Below are 19554 nucleotides of genomic sequence, written 5' to 3' on the forward strand. Positions count from 1 at the left end.
ACGGTGTGTGGTGTGTGTGCGGTGTGTGTGCGGTGTGTGCGGTGTGTGTGCGGTGTGTGTGCGGTGTGTGCGGTGTGTGTGCGGTGTGTGTGCGGTGTGTGTGTGTGCGCGGTGTGTGTGCGGTGTGTGTGTGTGCGGTGTGTGTGTGTGCGGTGTGTGCGCGGTGTGTGCGCGGTGTGTGCGGTGTATGTGCGGTGTGTGTGTGTGCGGTGTGCGTGCGGTGTGTGTGCGGTGTGTGCGGTGTGTGTGCGGTGTGTGCTCGGTGTGTGCGGTGTGTGCGGTGTGTGTGTGCGGTGTGTGTGGTGTGTGCGGTGTGTGTGCGGTGTGTGTGTGCGCGGTGTGTGCGGTGTGTGCGGTGTGTGTGCGGTGTGTGCTCGGTGTGTGCGGTGTGTGCGGTGTGTGTGTGCGGTGTGTGTGGTGTGTGCGGTGTGTGCGCGGTGTGTGCGCGCGCGGTGCGTGTGCGGTGTGTGTGCGCGGTGTGTGCGCGGTGTGTGCGGTGTGTGTGCGGTGTGTGTGCGGTGTGCGCGCTGTGTGTGCGGTGTGTGTGCGGTGTGTGTGCGGTGTGTGTGCGGTGTGTGTGCGGTGTGTGTGCGGTGTGTGCGGTGTGTGCGCGGTGTGTGCGCGGTGTGTGCGGTGTATGTGCGGTGTGTGTGTGTGCGGTGTGTGCGGTGTGTGTGCGGTGTGTGTGCGGTGTGTGTGCGGTGTGTGTGCGGTGTGTGCGCGGTGTGTGTGCGGTGTGTGCGCGATGTGTGCGGTGTTTGTGGTGTGCGGTGTGTGCGCGGTGCGTGCGCGGCCGCGGCGCTGCCGGGCGGGGGTGACTCAGCCCCGGCTTTATAACGGCGGGGCGGCTCCGAGCCCGGCTCGCTGCGCCGCACCATGCGGAGCCTGCGCGGAGCCCCGCCGGCGCTGCCGCCGATGCTGCCGGTGCTGCTGATGCTGCTGCTGGCCGCGGGACACGGAGCCGTCATCACCGGGGTGAGCACCGGGGTGAGCGCCGCCGCTCGGCACCGACCGCACCGACGGGAGCCGGCACCGGCGGGGAGCGAGGGAGGGACAGAGGGACAGAGGGACAGAAGGACAGCGGGCTTCGCCGCGGCGGCGGGACGGGAGTTGGGATTTGTTCGCAGGGAGTGATAGCGGGACTGGGGGAACCGCCCGGGATAAGGGGTGCCCGGGGAGAGGGGAGCGGGATACCCGGGAGAGGGGAGCGCTCTGCTGCCGTGCGGGATGCCAGGAGAGAGGGGAGCGCTCTGCTGCCGTGCGGGATGCCAGGAGAGAGGGGAGCGCTCTGTCGCCGGGGCTGCTCCCTGGGCATCTCTGCTCTCTGCACTGCCGAGACTCGGGGTCTGTCCGCACTCAGCCATGCCAGCACGGAGTGGCGCCGAGTGCGGTGAAGGATGGCCGGAGCTGGGATAAGTGATAACGAGGACGTGGGAGGGAAAGCAGTGCCAGGTGATGAGAGGTGACAGGGCTTGGGGTCCGTCTGGGATGAGTGGTACCGGCCGTGGCATCTCGAGGGATGAGGGATGGTCTGGATTCAGTGGTATCAGAGCCCGGGGGACTCTCTGTGGTGAGTGATGCCAGGATGTGTCAGTCTCTGCGGTGAGCAATGCCAGACCCGTGGGTCTCTGAGGTGAGGGGATGCCACAACGTGGGGTCTGTTCCTTTGGAGGCAGGGATGTCTTCGGGGGGAGCTGTCTCCAGGCTGGTCTGGGAGCATGCAGAGAATCCTGCTGCTTTTCCAGGGCTGGAGCTGTCTCCCATCTCCCTGCATGCAGCCCCAGCTGTCCCCAAACCTGCTCTGAGAGGGTCTGGCTCAGGGCATTGCACTGCTCACTGTGCACCCCAAGTTCCTCCAGCCCCTCCATGTACAGGGCAGGATTAGAATCCTCAGAAAACTCCGTTTTCCTTCTTTTTTTTCTTTGTCTATGACTGTGTTCCTTTTCCCTCTCAATAGCCACCCCTTGCAAACAAGTCTCTGTTGTTGTTTTTAGGCTCAAGATTTACTCTGGCTGTGAAAATACTTTTTTTTTCCTAAAGACGTTATTTAACCCAAAGCGTTGCATCACTTTTTAGTTAAATGATTTTTTAAGTGTTTGCTTTGGATTAATAACTCAGCATTTGCATTCCTTTGAGAGCTCACATGTCTTTTGTAACCATCAGAAGCTGCACTCACAGCAGTGGATTTCTCTGTGGCTCTCCAGGCTCCCTGTCCGGACCCCTCAAGTCCATGGAACAGCTTGTGGGCATTTCCCTGGAAGTCAGATCAGTTCCAAGGACTGATTATTTATTTTAGAGCAGAGAATGTGAAGGAATTTTTTAATAATTGAGGATTTCAAGATTCTTTTAAGTAGAAACATTCCCAGCAACAGAAGAGCAATTTATCTGTTATTAGAGTTGTGGCTACACCTTGAAAGCATAATTAACCCATTAAATAAAGTAATTGTGAGGCACTGAATAATAGATCAGGGACAAGGCAGATTCAAAAAGTAAAAATAGATTAGAACTAGAAAATGTTACTTTATTAACTATTGCAGAGCATTTCTGCTTAAACCACTGTGATGCATTTTTGGCTTTTGATGAACAGGCAAATCTCAGATGAGAGATGACGTAGGTGTTCCCCAACCCTTGAGCCTGAAAGATGTTTTTCCTTTCCAATTTAAGGACTTTTTTCAAGCTTTCCTTAATTCAGTGGTGGTTCTTGTGCTGAAACCTGTTGCCCTTGCAGCTGGCATTTCACCTGGGACATACTCTTGGGCTGGTTTTCTGGGAAACTGTGTTTAAATGAGGTGCTCATGTGGTGTTTGGGGAAGTTTAGGAGTAGCAGCAGGAATTACACATTGCAGATAAGATGTGGGCAGGAACACTTGGGTTGAATATTTTCAAAACTTGTCATACATTTTTGGAAAGGGAGCCTTAAAAGTTCTGCCAGATGTAAATATGTGTGTGTGAGGTCAGGAAAGAAATTCTTCAGCCTGGACATTCAAGACTCTTGTTTGGTAGAACACACCCAGGTGGGTTTTTCAGCTGAGTGGTATTTCACCCCAGGACCAGTCCCACAGAGATGAATGGACTTTAAGATACATAACTAAGAAAAAAAGGGAGTCAGGAGCTGCAAGGCAAGAAATAGTAAAGAAATAGCAGAGCCTGTGACTCCAGCTGAGCAGTGGACACCCCAGCAGTGTGCTGGGGACAGACAGAATTACTGTACCTGCATTTTTATTTGTGACTAGGGCAAAATAATATCATTAGAGTACTTTTCAAATTATTATTATTTTATTTTTTTAAGAGAGAGGTCAGAAAGTGAGTATAATCTACCTGGCAGGCTGGAGTGGTAGATTTATGGCCATATTAGTCTTACAAGCAAATGCTCTGTGTTTGGGCTTACCTGCAGCACAGAGCTCTGTGTTCAGAAGCTGTTTGGGTCACACACACTATTTAATAGTGATCCTAATGCAACAGCTTCTTCCTAAACTACTGACTGAGCTTTAAACTTGTATTTTGATCTGGCTCCTGCTGGTCAGTGCAATATTTACCCAGTGAGTGGAGTCTAAAGCCATTTATCATGTAAATCCCAAGGTAAGATCAGTGAGTTTTCCCCTCAAGAGCATGTTTACTCTGGGAATGTGCCTTCCCCAGAGCTGTTATCAACATTTACGTATGTTTTTATGAGTTTCCCATTTACGTAGTGCTGACCAGTGCCTTCCATCTCTCACTGCTGCTGCCAGACACCCAGAGCAGTAAGTTAATCAAGCTTACATTCAGGATGTAAGCAGAACCTTTAACTGATGCCAATTCTCACTGGAGAAAGGAGACTGGTTTTTGCATTAAATCTATATAAGCTTTTGATTAAAATGTAACTGAAAGATGTACAGTAGCATGTTTTCAAACCCTGATGTGTCAATTGCTCTTCATGGTTTGTGGGTTTTAAGACATACCCACCAGTCTGCATTTTGGTTTCTGCTTATCTAAGCTGTATTGGGTAAGCAGCTAAAATATTTTTTTGCCTCCTGTGAAGTGGAATGCTACCACAGCAGCATTTTTTTGGATGTGAGAACTTATGCAAAGCTTTTCTTAAGACCTTTTTTTAGTTATGTGTAATTCTAGACAACAACCACAGAGTCCACATTTAAACTTTTGTTTTAGCTACTTCCACTTGGGCTTCTCTAACAAAACTCTTGCAGTGTTGCAAGGGCACTCACAACCATGGTATTATCATGTGAAGTTAGAAGGAATAGTTACCTAAAAGTCATTAAATTGATGGATGATTTCCTATCTCAGCTTCTCCATAAGACTGGTTTGGTGACTCTTTTGGTTACAAGTTTAGTGTGGTTGGTCCTTGCTCCTGCCTGAGCTCACTCAGGCTCTGATTTGGGAGCTGGGAAAGTGAGTGGCACATGCCAAGGTCTATCAGTGCTCAGAAGTCTGGACTGTAAATCACTGACAGTCCTGGGTTTGGCCCAGAGCAGCTCTGTGTATGGTCCTGGCTTTAAACAACCTGGTCCCAACTCCAAAATGTGCCAGGAGCCTGCACGTTCCAATCCATGGAAGACACAAGTATTGCAAACCAGCCTTAAATCCTATTATCCACCTTAATGAGCCATGGTAACTTAGGGGTGCCAGAGGCAGCTCCTGAGCACCTGATCTGTCCTATTTCTGGACTACATTTATTATTCATGTAATTTGCTTAATGCTGTGTTGAACTGCAGGCCTGTGACCGAGACCAGCAGTGCGGGGCCGGAATGTGCTGCGCCGTCAGCCTCTGGATCCGCAGCCTCAGGATGTGCACCCCCATGGGAAACCTGGGAGACGAGTGCCACCCCCTGAGTCACAGAGTGAGTACCTCACTGGGGGGCTGGAGGAATGTCCTGAGCTGTGCAGCACATGGCATAAAGCCTAGACGTGGTGGAAAGGCAGGGAAGCTTCCCATTCCTTACAGTATCCAGCCACCTGCATCTGTATGGGAGCAGAGATGGAGGCACCTGCGTAAGGAAGTGCATTAGTGTCAGAATTATGCTGAAGGGAATCAGAGGATGAAAGCACTACACGCTTCCCAGATTGTTTTCTTATTAGTTTGTTGTTGCTGTTTTGTTTTGTTGCCTGATCCAAAGGAGCGCTGGCAGTTCCCAAGCCCAGCCCTGCCAATCCCTCCTGGTGTGAGCAGGAGCAGAGCAAGTGCCACCAACCCCAGTGGCAGTGGACAAGATCCTGTCACAAGCATAAAAATGTCACCAGTTGGTGTTGGGACAACTGGTGCTTTGAGAAAGTGTTGACACACGTTTGGGCTTGAGAAAAGTCTCCACAGGCTCTCTTTGTTTCGGTTCTACCTATTAATTTTAAATATCTATGTATATACACATATACACACACACACTGTATTATTAATACAATGATTTTAACAAGTGCATTTATTAAAGGCTATGTAATTATATATTTCTTATGCAGTATGAAAAAAAGCTGCTTATTTAAAACACAAGAGATTGCATGGGATGTTACCAGGGAGCTTGAGAACATGATGGTCTTCAGAGTCATCCTCAGGGAAGAGCACAGCCCAAGAATCATCACAAGTGGAAGATATAAAGCAATAAATTCAGATCATAAATGTGCAGCTAGTTAGCTGCCTCTCTCACTTTCATCCAAGGCCTGGCTTCTCAGTTTATTTTCTCAGTTTTAGGAGGTTTAAGGCTCTATTTTATTGCAGTTAAATTTTTAAAACTTCTGCTGTGATATTGGAGACCAAATGTTCATTTTTACTATGTGATGTAGCAGGTTTTTCTTGTAAGGACTCTTTCCATTACCAGGAATTAGGATAAGAGGAATTGTCTTCTAGAGGGTTTTATGAGCGTATTGTTATTGGGCAATAATTTAAACTGTCTGATATATTTCAAGCTGACTGCCTGCATAATTACAATCAGAGTAGATGCCTGTCCACCCCAAACACTAAGTCACTGATATTTATAAGCTTTATGAGGTTAATTTTAATTTCTCCACTGATCTTCCTGAGAAACACAAACCAAATTGATTTACTGGAGAACGTGAAATGAGTTTATTTTAAGGGTGGAGGGTTTGCTCAGTGGTTCCTTTCTGGTAAATACTTGTGTAGGGAGCAGCTGGGTACCTGATCACCAAAACCTTTCATTTGCTGCAGGATAGGCCAAAATCCAGCACCACCATGGCCATGGCACCTCGGGGACATCCAGAGGAGTCAGGAGATAACTGGAGGAGATGGTTGGCAGCTGGGGTTCCACCTTCTAGTTTCCTTCTCAACAACTAGATGGTGATGGACTGATGCCATTAGCAGTCCCAGCTGGAATTTCAAGGCCAGGTCTGAGGCAGGGCCAGGCAGGTTTGGCAGCATGGGGTATGAAAGGAACATTTCCTTGCAGCAAGTGGAATGTTCAGAATAAATCACCTGAGCTGTCAGGAGGCTGAGAGCTCAGGTTTTGGGTTTGGCTGCAGTGCTGGGTGTGGGCACTCTAAGGGATGATTCCCATGGGGATCCCCAGCAGGTGTGGGAGGTTGCTGCCTCTGCTCACACTGGAGCAGAGGGGCTGTGGTGGGTGGCATGGGGAAACCCACAACATCTCTTGTCCTGGGGCTGCTCTTCAGATGGTGCTGGCCCAGGGCACTGCAGGGGATGTGAGCCCTCTGCCCACCTCCTGCCTCCAGCAGGGTGTCACTGGAGTCAGGCTGGTGCTTGCCACCATGCATGGAGGACTGTGTGGGACTTTCTTAAAGACAAAATTTGTACACTGACACAAGAAAATCTTGGAATGTTAATATTATAATTTTAGGCTTCAACCACACAGAAATCTGGAAGTGAGGGAATTTAGGGCTGCCTGCCTGGCTGGTAGCGGAGGCTTTGCACCTCTGTGCCTCCTTTGCTGCATCCAGGGAATGCTCAGTGTGTGCTGCCAGCTGGCAGCACCACAGCTCCCAGACACTTCCCACAGGGCTGTCCTTTTTGGCTCCTGTAAGAGACAGAGCTTGTGACCAAGTTGTTGAAGATTGTCAGTGCGTGTGCATGTCATGGCACAATTAAATTTGTCTAATGTACTCCATATGTGCTCCCTGCAGCACAATGTGGCTGGAGGAGGGTGGGATGAAATGAGAAACCTCTGCCCTGTGGTGAAAATGATCCTGCTCACAGGGAGGTCAGGCAAGGTGACTCCAGAGGTCCCTTCCAGCCTGATTACCACGGGATCCCAAGGTTCCCAGGTCCTGCTCTGTGCCATGTGACAAGGCAGGATTCGGGACACGCAGAAAGCCCTGCACAGTGGCACCACAAAACGTGATGTTAAAGGCCAGTGTAGTTTCACAACAAACTCCTTTATGAAATGGCAGTAAATGGAGAACATGTGTCACAGATGTAGATTTACACAGCAACATGGCTGTTAACATCCTGCTCTTAACTGTGGCTGGACTGGGTGTACAGTGGGGCTGCCTTTGCCATCTGCTCTGTGCTGCAGCTCGTGGGGAGCTCTGGCTGTGAAGGGAGGGAACTGGGCAGCATTCCCCATATCCCCAATATTCCTCCATTTCATCCCCCCCAGCCACCAGTGCTGTGGCTCTCCCTGTCACTGATTGTAGGAAATAGTAAATATGCTGTTAGCTAAAAAGTTTTTAAGCTCTGTAACAAAGAAATCTTTGGCTGCTGCTGGCTGGGTGTATTGCCATCTTCCTACTGTCTCAGCCATGTAACGAGGCTGATGCTGCAATTAAAGCTCAAGGAATGTACCCCAGCAGTCCCATCCTGTTTGTGAAAAGGAAAGAATAACCACCCCAACGCAGCTGATGTGCTTGTCTGTCCCCAGGTGCCCTTCCCCGGGCGGCGGATGCACCACACCTGCCCCTGCCTGCCGGGCCTGGCCTGCCTCAGGACTGCTCCCAGCAGATTCAGGTGTCTGCCAGACTTCAGAAAAGAAGATGTCTTTTTTTAGCAGGGACTGTTCTGCACTCGAAAGAGCCGCTCAGTGTTTTCCTTTTCTCGTTGTTGTGACCAAAAAGGGGTTACTTTGCCAGGGGAAACCCTGCACGACTTTCCTGCCTCACCAACATCAGCTGGAGATGAGACACTGCTGTTGTGGCCAAGGTTTTCAGGAGGGACTCACAGTGGTGGATGATTTCATTTTGGGGTAGCCAAACAACATTTACTAGAGCAAAACTCTCTCTGAGAGCAGGGGCTTGACATTCCTGAATGATTTTGTGGGCTTTATGGTTCTAGTTTAACCCCAGAATGAAAAAATCCAAGTTATTTCCAGTTTTGGAAAAATTTGGCCACATCTTTACACTTTGGAAGACCTGAACTGAACTGAGAGTTGGATAACTGCATAGTATGAAGCATATGACAATTGCCAAAAGAACTGTATTTACATTGCATTTCATATCTTTATTAATATAATTTTATTTGTAAATTAGGCACACCTCTAGGGTAAAAGTTTAAACAATAGATGTAGTTTTTACACTTTTAAAAAGTGGCACATGGAAACAAAACATTTCAGTATTCAGAGCACTAAAAGATTTATTTATTTTAGTGTTCTAAGATGAGAAGTTGTTGTTACATGAATTGATGTAAAACTACCTGATCATCTCAAACTATGTATTAAGATGTAGTTTATATTAAAGAAAAAAGGAACCCTGAAGTTTATTTTAATAGGCTGCCTGACCTCTTGTATATGTATCAAATTTGCTGTGCAAAAATTCTGTATCAGAATAATGGCAGTGTATGATTTGATTTATTTTAATATTATAACATTATTTTGTCATTGTGGTTTTTCATTTTTATTCAGTGTAATCTGTTATCCCACACTTGATTCACCACCTAAGCTAGAAGAGCTCCTTATGGTTAGCTTAGCAAAAGATTATGTGCCTCTGGCTGTTTTTTGGGAAACTTGTAGTTTACAAGGCATGAATTCCTCAATCAAGCTGCAGTTTCAGAATTTGGAGGAATGTTGGTGTAAATAATATGAGAGGTTTTTCTTGGCTGGTGCCTCAAAGGATCAACTTTAGCCCAGCAAACATAAGATTTGTGGGTTTTCTATGAAATACTGTGTGACTTCATATTTACTTGTCAGTCCCCAGAGCTGGAATTCCAACAGTTTGTGTGAGATTCACATGTTTCTTGCTCTCAGACATGCAAACATATGCTGGAACTGGAAAAGTGAAGTCATTCATCTTTCAACAATCAGTGCTTTGCTGCTGGTGGAGATGGGGGGGTTGAAGAAGTGAGCACAGTGTGTCCAGGCCAGACCTGTAAAACTGAGAGGAGAAACATCCCTGGGAGTTACCAGGCACCTTCCGCTGGGCTCCACAGCCTTCCTTGGGGGACAGGAAAGAATAGCTGGATTGGTTATTGCCAGATCCTCGTGGATTCTGCATATGTCAGGGAAATAAAAGTCTTGAGAGAGATTGTATCCTCCTGGCTGAAAACAGCCCATCCCCAGGGTACCCACTCCAGTGCCTCTGAATTTTGCCTCCCCCTTTGCAGTGGTGATAAAAAAAAAAAAAAAAAAAAAGACTGAAGTGCCACTGAAGGGTAATTTTACATCTGGTTTGCATTAATGTGATCAGGTACAAAGTGCCTGTATTAGATCTGGAGTCTCAGAGGGGCTCAACACTAACCCAAAGGGCTGGTGAAAGGCTAAGTCATTTATTGAGTTCAAAGTGACATGCCAGCATGGCAGAAATTCCCATAACCTGGATTTAAAACCAACCCCCAAGCCTGATTATACCATTGTCACTAAATAGGGGAGCTCCCCAAACACCCTGTGCACCCCCAAAGCCTGGGTTTGCAGATGAGGAACACACTGGAAATGTGGGGGTTGCTTTTCTGTCCATGTCTGTCCCCATCAAATAAGCTCAATACCACGGACTTCAATTTACACAAAATCAAGAAGAAAAATAGGAGCACTCCAAATGTGCCTGTGTCCCATCTCTTGCTCCATTTTTTAAAATCAGAGCACAGAAAATGAACCATGGGAGGAAACAGTATCCCTGCTCCTCATCTCCTGCTGGCCTAATTCACCTGCTGAAGGCAGTAGCCCTGGTTTGTATCATTGTAAAAGAGTGGACATTGTAAAAGAATTATACCTAAGGACTGCCTCAGACCTGCCAGATCCTAGGAGAGTTTATCAGGCAAGAGGAGAGCAACTTGGTAGTTATAATTTGTGCCAATTAACTTGTGGCTTTAAGCATTTATCTGGGTAATGAGAACAGCCCCAATTACACGGGTTCAGAGTTCACACCCTCTGTAGCAGTGGAAGCTCCTGTGTCCTGCAGATGCTCCTGGACAGGGAATTTGGATGGTGCAGCTTTGAGAGATTCCTTATCCCATACTTGTCCTTGAGGGGCTTCTCCACACCTTCCCTGTGATGTAGGAGAGATAAAGGCAAAACCTCACTGTCCTACATCCCCACTATATTCACTTGGCAATAATTATTACGATTCCCCTTTTAGTAATTTAATTTCCATTAATTGACACTCACAATGGAGGTTAGTTGATTTGAGAGAATCACTCTGGAAGGAAGATTAAGCTTTTGCATCCCCATTATTTCCTAAACTCTGCCCTAATCAATTATCTTTTCTCCCATCCTAGGGGAGATTTTCTCTCCCAAGCACACCTGCAAAGGCCCTTTAATTTCTGTCTGCAGTGGAAGGGGCTGGGAGGGCACCCTTTACCTTTGCTTTACACTGATAATAGGCAAACCAGTGACCACAAGTATTTCCAAATGTGAATGGCCATGCAGTGCAGTCCCCTCTGCTCTTCCCTGGAGCCAGCTTTTGTCTTGAGGAGCACAGCAAATGACTCAGGATGCCCCACAGGAAAGGTGGCCAGCCTCAAGCCAACCCTGCCACAAGAAGTTTTCTGCAGTCCCCTGTGCTTGCCCCAGAATCACCCTGGAAAGTATCTGAGGCCAGGGACAGCTTCCTCACCTGCCTTGAAGGAAGGAAAGGGAGAGGTCCTTGCAGGAGAAATCAGATGAGAAAACAGAACAGAACTTGTGCAGCCCTGGAACCTCCTTGGAGCAGGGGATAAACCTCATTGCCCATACCCACAGCCTATGAAGAGAGAGGCTGGTTTAAACACTTCCCTTTATTCACTGCACTTAGATCTGTGCCAACGTGTGTTTTAACTTTATTAATATTGCAGTAATTTCATTATTAATAGAAACGTGTGCATTAATTTTTAATATTATATGAATATTGATATTACAGATATGCTATAGAATAACGTTGATATCCCACCACACTGGAGGCATTTCCATGTTTATTGCCAGATTTTAGGTGAGCAGAGAGGCCTTGCAGGAAAGGGCACCACCACCACATATAATGAGTTGCTGCCTTAATTTGATTAGGTGCTTATTAGGAAAGGGGAAGCAAGGTGTTTGGGGTTTGAGGGTGCACAGCTGGCTGAGCCAGCACACACTTATAAGCCTGGGGCACTGCAGGGAAGGTTCTGCTCCTGAGCACCAGCAAGCCCAGCTGAAACTCAGCTTTGTCTGCACTGTCCTGCCCACAATTCACCCCAGGAAAATTTTGCTACTTCAAAGAAAAGTGTTACAGAAGTAAAGTAAATTATTCTGGTTTTGTGGCAAGGGGGACTCAAATCTGAGTGGGTCCATACAGAAGAGACAGGTCAAATACTGGTTTTACAGAACTAGTAACTGAAAGGAGCTGAACTGGCTGAAGATCATCATGGTGTTTGGGAAGATAAAAGAGAATAATGCATACCTCTATGGAGAACACTTTAAGGTAAGAAAAGTGATTATTGTTGGTACTGTTAGCTTGTAGTGGTGTGGGAAACAGTAGTCTTGTTGTGACCCCAAAGCTCTTGTGTGTTTGAAGATGATGTAACATTCCCTGTCAAGAGGGACTGAGCTAATTTTCTTCATCAGCACAATCCACCAAAGCAAAGGATGACACCAGCAAGTGTGACCCCAGACCAAGGTCCTTGCCAGTGCCTCTCCCTACCCCAGCAGCTCTGGGATTTGTTCTTTCTGCACAGATGGATATTCAAAAGAAACAGAAGGTGCTAAGAATCCCTTGATTTAAACAAGATGTCTCAGGAGTTTGATCCTGACAATGTGTAACATGTTTTCCAGAAGGAATTAGAAAATTGCAGGAAGAGAATAGACTGTGCAAATGCAAGAGGATTTTGATAACAGCAAAATCAATGTGCCTTTCTCTGTTACATAGATATGAAATGGCAAACCAGCAGGGGTGCAGTCATTAGACTGATCAATAATTCTGAGCACAGGAATGGAGATGAATTTAATGCACATCAGCAAATCACCTGTGGTTTCTCAAGGAGAGTCCTGAGTGCAGGCAGACCTACCCCAGTGCAGTAGGACACATTCCAAGGATCTGGCAGGGCAGGTCCCCCCAGGTCCTCCTTGGAGGATGGTGGCAGCCTTTGGGTCACTCTGCCTGGTCATCAGGGCTGGGAAAGGCTGGATGTGAAAGGCTGATGCTGAGCAATCCTGGTGCACTGAAGGGAGAAGGATGGGTGGCAGCTTGTTGTGTGACAAGATGCACAATGTAGGGTGACAGCAATGTGTGCAGGAGAGGAGAAAAGAGCAATTTAACCAGAGAGGAGAGGTGTAAACCCCCCTGTGGCAGGGGTTTCCCAAAAATCTGAATGTGAGCAGCTTAGTGGGGCAGAAAATGAAGGCAAGCACAATGCCAAAAGAACAGAAAGTCTCCTCTGCAAAACCTGGGAGACTGTGTATATTAATTGAGTACCAGGAGTGCCCAGAGCACCCCAGGCTGATGGTTCACCCCAAACACCTTGCTTCCCCTTTCCTAATAAGCATGTAATCAAATTAAGGCACCAGATATCAGAGTGGTACCAGCATGTCCCTGTCCCCAGAAGTTCACAGATCTCCCAGACCACATAAAGCAAGTGCCTGTGCTGTACTTAGTGTGTACCTGCACTGCTGCAGCCTGAGCCAGCCTGGGATGCAATCACTGCATCCCAGCAGATGGCACAGGAAGGATGGGCCATGGAGAGCTCTGCATTGCACTGCTTGGGCAGTGTCTCCCTTCCTAGGCTGGGAATTCCACCAGGTCTCCCAAACTCTGGTGCCGTGCCTCTGCCACAGCATCGTAACACATGGAAAGGATTAAATCTGCTTTTAAAGCATAATGTGGCTTTGTAAAACCCAAGGCAGTAACACAGTGCAGAAGCAGACTAAAAACATGGCCTGGTTCCAGCCCAGCAAGCAGGGCTGGGTTGTCTTTATTTACTTTTTCTTTTGCACATGTGAGTGCACTCATGTCATTTCATGCAGAGATTTGTGGGCTCTTTCACCACAAACAGGCAGATGTGGCTCTTGCTGCAAGGAGTCTGCAAACCAGCAAAGCTGATATTAATTCCAGGGGGTGCAGGATTCACCCTTTGTTTACTCCTTCAGGCTATATGAGAGCCCAGGCAGCAGAGCACACCTCTGTCCTCTTTCATGGGACCAGAAGGGTCAGCTCAGGGAAAGGCATCAGTGAGGCAGCTGCCAGCATTCTCACTCTTGCCAAAAGTTTCACCACATCCTGTAGAATTAGTAGGTTCTTAAATTTTTCCTCTCCAATTTCTTTTCTCACATGGATGAAACCTTGACAGAAAGGTCCTCCACCCCTTCAAATCCAATAGCAAAATTTCCTGACTGTGGTGGTGTCCTAATTCCAGCTCCCTTCCCCACCCTTTCATTAAACTCTTCAAAGTTGCTAACAAACCTTTCACACATTGCAACAGAGCCTTCAACTATTTGGATTTGGTTTATATCAGCACTTAGGCTCAGACAGATATTGCACAAACAGTAAGAAAAAGTCTGTCCCGCTGAGTATTTAGAATCTACTGGGGAGGAAAATCATTGCCAAGCTCTATCCCCACTGGCAGCTCTGTAGCAGGTCCTGCAGAGCCTGGTTCCTGCAGCCTCCCTCATCACCCTGCTGGGCCACCCTTTGGTGAGGCTCAGCCCAAACATGTCCCTCCCTGCTGTCACACCTCAGCTCCAGCTCTACCTCTGCCTGTGATGCTGCTGGCTCCTTGGCTCAGGTGCCCACATTCTCCCCCTGCAGTCACTGCAGCTTGGCTGAGCATATTCCCTCTTCATCCACCTTCCTCCACACCCAGATGTCTCCTGGGGCTCTGCTGGAGACAGGGGCAGCTCAGCCCCGTGGGCACCCCGAGCTGGTCTCTGTGCCCCAGGGCCACTGCAGCCCTGAGGCACCCAGGGGCTGTCCCCTCACCCTTGGCACAGCACACTGAGGGACCTGCTGTGTACTGTGAGCATGCAAAGCCTAGTGAGGGAGGGGAAGGAAAGGAAAAGGAAAAAACCCACTTGATTTACTCGACTATCAAGCCACTCAACATTTCCTTTCCAGCACCCTCCTGCAAGTGCTCAGTGACAGATGGGGACAGATTGAGTGGTTCGATGCAGTGAGGTAATATTCCACTAAATCATTCCTCTTTCTCTCACTGTCAGAAGGCACCCAGACTTCAGCCCTTCCTCTGAATCTTCCTGTGTTTCCCTCCTTAATGACAAAGCCATTTTAGCTCTACCTCTGCTAAAATTTCCGAGAGAAGCAAGCACTGCTGTTTATACGCTGTGATAAAATGGGTGTTGTAAAACAGTTAGCAAAAGGGAGGAGTGAATCACCCTGAGACAGAGAGGGTTCTGGTGCTGTTTCCTGGTGTTTCTGATTTCTTTTTGTTGCCTGTGTGCTGGGGCTGAGCCCCAGACCGTGGTGCAGGGGCCCTGGCTGGGCAGGCAGCAGGCTCTGGGCAGGTGTGCCGTGGGCAGGCGCGCAGGCTCACACTGCACGGCTCACAGATGGAAGATCCATTTTTTTCTCTGGATGATTTGTTCCAATGGTTAATCATCCTCACACAAACACAGGATTATTTTTTTAATGACATACCAGTAGATAACGTTCAGAAACTTTTAGGATGGGCTTTCTCTCCACCGGGCAATCTCTTGATTTCTGCCTACTCTGTGAATGCCATGATGACTGACTAAAATTAGCTGTGACTTCACAGCTTCCCCGTGCCCTTGCAAGACTAGCTTTGAACTTGAAAGCCTCCTACACAAAGTGCTTTGTGCTATCAACCTGGTCGCAGCAGATGAGAAAAATGTGGCACTGAATGCAGTGGCCTTCCAATAAATAGATCCACAGTACGGCCGTGCATGACTCGAGATCAAAGACAGAGTGCAAGTGCTGAGGTCATTAAACATGAATAGAAATACAGAAATGCAACAGCGTGCATGAAAGGCTGAGCTTGACTTTAAAGTGATGAAAGCTTGTGTAGTCAGCAATTGTTCACCCGTGATAATGCTCTTGCCATCAGTGGTTCTCTGCATTAGAAAGGTGAATAACTAATCATTCTTGGGATAAAGCATTGAGGTGTGGGGCAGTTAATGATTTGTACCAAGTGAAAATGGGCTTGGAGATGCTCAGCATCAGCAGCTCTAGGGAAAGTCAGAGTGCCACAGATGTCAAGCTGGAAAATCAGCTCCTGGTCACCAGTTCTACAACTGATGGATAAGGATTTACCCCATACAAATCCTTCAGGAATGACATGGCATCAGAGGTCACCAGCATGAAAGGAGGTTTGGGGTAAGACATCCATAGGCACAGCCCCAACCCAGCACAATTCAGCACCAGCTTTTAGGAGACCATCTTCACGGATGGTCTTTCTTGGATGGCTGCATTTCTTCAACATGTCATGTATTTTTTAATATTCTGAAGCCTAAGAACATCATAGCAGGGGAAATGCTTCCTGGTTCCTATCACAATAGAGTTAATTATAGCCTGTGCAGTGTTTTGAGCAACTACAAAGGAAGCTGTGCAAAAAATGATGACTTTAGGAAACCTCTATTAGAAAACAGCCCCCCTGCCATGTTTCTAATACTTTTTTGATTAGCAGCATAACTGTCTAATAAGGTTTCTGGGGTATTCTGATACTGTGTGGAATGATCCAATCTGCAGCCTGAGCTAATGAAGTGACACTTATCTTCGCCTTCTGCCAATATGTGCCTGTTACTCTGGAACCACTCCCCTCAGGGTGGTTTGTTGGCAATTCTGAGCAAGTGCAGGTGCTCCCAAGGAGCAAGGTGACTGTGCTTAACCATGTGGGGTGAGTGGCAGAGGTCCAGCCACATCCTTTTCTGTGAAAAGAGGGAAAACGCCAGCTTTGCTCTCCTCTGAGCTCTGCACAGTGTGTCCCAGGGCAGTCCCACAGCATATGGCAGAGCAGCCTTCTGAAGATGTAGCTGCACCACATCCAGGTAGAGCCTCAGGAAAGAACTGTTGCTATCAGACTGAGCCAAATTCCTGCCCTTTTCCTCGAGGCTACTGGCTTCACACCAGACTGGGAGGCAGCTTTGCCTCCTCTGTGCAGAGCTGGTACTGGAAAAGCAAATGATGACAGCTTGTGGGCTACACATCCCCTGCTCATCTTTCACCTCTAGCACAACCACTGAACGAGACCTTTACCCAACAACATAATTTGGCTGAGGCCAAATGTTTCAGCTCCTTTCCTAGCAAACCCTTTCCAAATCTAACAGCAGAGCTATAAGCACCCTAGAGTACTGCAGGCACTGAGTGCTGTAAATCAGAGATCATCTTAGCTGCTAACTGGGGCTTCAGACCAGTGTCATTTTTCAAGCTGGCCTGACATTTAAGTCTATACTAAAAACCTCCACTGACTTGAAGATTTTGGCTGGAAACGCTTGTAAGGAATGTGTTAAATACCTGGGGAGTGAGTGAAGATGCCAGCAGCAATCAAGATTTTTCTGGAGCAGCTCTCAGCACAACTGCAATCCCTCACCACAGATATGCAGAGGCAGCATGCTGTGACCTCTGAGCCAGACTGTGAAGAATCTCTGGGGGAGATGATATTGGTATTTCCTGTGGTACTCAGCACTTGTGGTGCCCAGAATATGGGAAAGTATCATGCAGCTGCCTGGAGGGGTGGAGAGAAGACTGAAGGTACATTCTGGTGAAGCACAGGTCGATGGGAGAGCTGGGAGAGCCCTGCTGCTCTGCAGCCCACCAGACCTCCCAGGTACTTTGTGTTTTGGTCAGTGGGGATGGGGAGAGGGGCTCAAACCATCTGAGTTTTTGTAAGAGAGCCCAGGACTTGTACAAGCAGCACTAACTTCTCATGTGGGAGTAATTATTAATGGCCAGCTCTCATGGAGTCTCAACCCTTGGCGCTTGTGAGTGAGACTGAAAGCGCTCTGGTGTTTGCAGGATGGAGGATTCACAGCCACACCTCACAGTCCATACAGCAGCAACCACCTCTCCCTGTGCTCATTCCATTCTCCCCAACATTATTTCTCTCTTTTTGTTTTTTTAATCCAGAGCAGGTTTTTATCCTCCCCAACACCCCTTCTCTGATCTTGGTCAAAGCATTTAATCTCTGTGACCCACTTTCCCCATATGCAGACTAAAGGCTGCTATGTGAATGCTGTGCTTTGGAAGTGCCTTTTCTTTTTTTTTTCCTTTTGCAACTTTCTTATATTTTCTCAGATTTCAGAAGGAATATTTATCCTCTGGTGCTTCTCCAGCCCTTGCTAGTTTTCCATACTTTCTTGGTGCACTCTCAGCCAGCAAAGTAGTGGTTTTGGTGTGCTGGCACTGAATACTCCTTAATTTTCTGCCATGTCCTTGATATTTAGTTTCACATCTTTTGGAATTAAGCCCTATTGTAGAACACCTATATAAACCCTGAATTAAAGCAACTGGAGCTCCTTTTCTTTTGCACTACCACAGCCTGGATCATAATTTGACTAGCATCACAAGTACCTAAAATATAAAATTAACTTCAAACAGCAGTGATTTTGCCCTCAGAGTGTATCAGGAGTCCTGAGACAGCCCTGGAAGCTGTGTGCAAGCAAAACACATGGTATACAGATTTTTTTTTTTTTTTTTTGTATGCTTGTGCTGTAGCAAGGCTGGGTCTGGCTGCCACTGATGGGTGATAGCATAGCACACCTTATCTTCACCAGATAAGAACCAATCACCCATCTTGTGAGGACATCAATGAGCCAGGGGATGCCTCTGCACAAAGGCTGGGATTCAATACAGCAGCACTGCTTGATAAGCCAAGCCTAAATAAAACCATCAGATCACCCAAAGGTGAGTGTTCATCCCCCACATATACTACTGATTCTACAACTTGTGTTCATTTTTTTCCTAGAAGTGAAAAATCTGGTCCTTGCAGCTTTTAAGGAGATTTTAAAATAACTATTTTCCCATCTCTGTGGTTTAAATAGACTCATAACCATACTACTTATAGCCTGGAAGAGAGAGAGGATGCCAAAATATCAGACATTTTTAATAGAGTAAAGAGAAAGAAAATATTGGCTTGGTTACCAGCAGGATTAGGAAAAAGGTGGCAAGATCTGAGTTACAGATCACAGTTCTAGGTCCCTACTATGTAGGCAGCTTCTGGGAGAAATATGAGATATGAGAAAAGTTCTAAAAGTTGGAACTCTGCAGAAAAGACCTAAAAGTGAATCAGGGGTATAAAGTATACTTGGAACACAATTCCCAGCAACAGCATCCATGCCTTGCCCCACAGTCTTTGTAAAACAACTCTACTCCATTACTCTCCAAGACTCACTAAGCTATCATCTTGTTTTCCAGCCTGAAAATATAATTAGCACAGATAACCAGCTGCTGCTGTGATCTGAAGTATGTGACAGCTTTCCTTCTGTACCCAGGTGCATTTTCAAAATGCTTTAGAAGCTTTAGAAATGATCATTAAGTCTTGCTTTGTTTTAAAGATACCCCATCCATGATCATATTTCTGAGGCCAGTTCTGGCAGCATTGGTGCTGCAATGTACCAAAAAACTCAAATTGCAACCTTCTTCTTATGCACTGCAGGAAATGCTGCCTTTCTGCTGTCCAAATCCCAGTTGGGGGGGGAAAACAAGATTTAAACCAAACCAGGAGCCCCACCTCATTTCATTCCCTGCCTCAATCTGAAGCTGTTACCTTTGCCCTCCTCTGATCTGCCATGTTTCTTTTGTGCTCCCTTCACAGTCACAGGACAACTATGTCTCAGTTGATGTCTACCAGTTTTGGACTACTCTCTACAGAAATACTCAGCAGATGCAGACTGTATTCCAGCTATTTTGTGTGAGACTTGCTCCAGCACAGGTTTGTGAACTGTTACATGATCCATCAGAGAGGGGAAGCACCTCAGGGACAGCTTCCTCTGAGATAGCTAAGAAGTTGGGCCAGGATCCTGCCATCAGGTTACTGGTTGAAATACTTTCAGAGACATTTTTGTAGAATAGAGCAGGTTAAAATGCCATGCTTAATAAATGTAAGCTTCCCATTAAGAATATAGTTTATAAATGAGTATGGTATTGACCAAGCCACAGTGTTAAAAAACTGCTTTGCCAACTAAAATTAGCCATCCACAATTACACACTCTTCTATCATTAAAAGAGGAGCAATTAGCTACAACAGAAATTTGGTTTCAGCAGACACAAAGAATTGTGCTATTTAAACCTGTTGCCCATCATGAATTTAAGTCTTCTTAAAAA

At 47.0% G+C, this 19554-nt stretch overlaps 1 protein-coding gene across 2 annotated transcripts; it reads left to right on the forward strand.

Annotated features, from left to right (window-relative positions):
- Positions 1–766: 766 nt before the first annotated feature.
- On the forward strand, positions 767–8765 carry PROK2 (prokineticin 2). Of its 2 annotated transcripts, none has more exons than XM_071439339.1 (3): positions 767–987; positions 4710–4835; positions 7815–8765. In XM_071439339.1, exons 1-3 carry the CDS (start codon positions 877–879, stop codon positions 7938–7940), a joined length of 363 nt encoding a protein of 120 aa, XP_071295440.1. In that variant the 5' UTR covers positions 767–876; the 3' UTR covers positions 7941–8765. The 2 variants fall into 2 exon arrangements, with proteins under 2 accessions (XP_071295440.1, XP_071295441.1); XM_071439340.1 differs by having other exon boundaries at positions 781–975.
- Positions 8766–19554: the final 10789 nt, after the last annotated feature.

This window comes from Agelaius tricolor, unplaced genomic scaffold, assembly GCF_023055355.1.
Source record: "Agelaius tricolor isolate 1412-34295 unplaced genomic scaffold, bAgeTri1.0.p SCAF_14, whole genome shotgun sequence".
Classification (NCBI taxonomy): domain Eukaryota; kingdom Metazoa; phylum Chordata; class Aves; order Passeriformes; family Icteridae; genus Agelaius; species Agelaius tricolor.

Excerpts from the sequence above, each read along its gene's own strand:
- PROK2 (XM_071439339.1), top strand. The coding sequence starts at position 877 with ATGCGGAGCCTGCGCGGAGCCCCGCCGGCGCTGCCGCCGATGCTGCCG. Across the intron at positions 988-4,709 it reads TCACCGGGGTGAGCACCGGG|GCCTGTGACCGAGACCAGCA; the intron begins GTGAGCGCCGCC and ends GTTGAACTGCAG. Across the intron at positions 4,836-7,814 it reads GCCACCCCCTGAGTCACAGA|GTGCCCTTCCCCGGGCGGCG; the intron begins GTGAGTACCTCA and ends GTCTGTCCCCAG.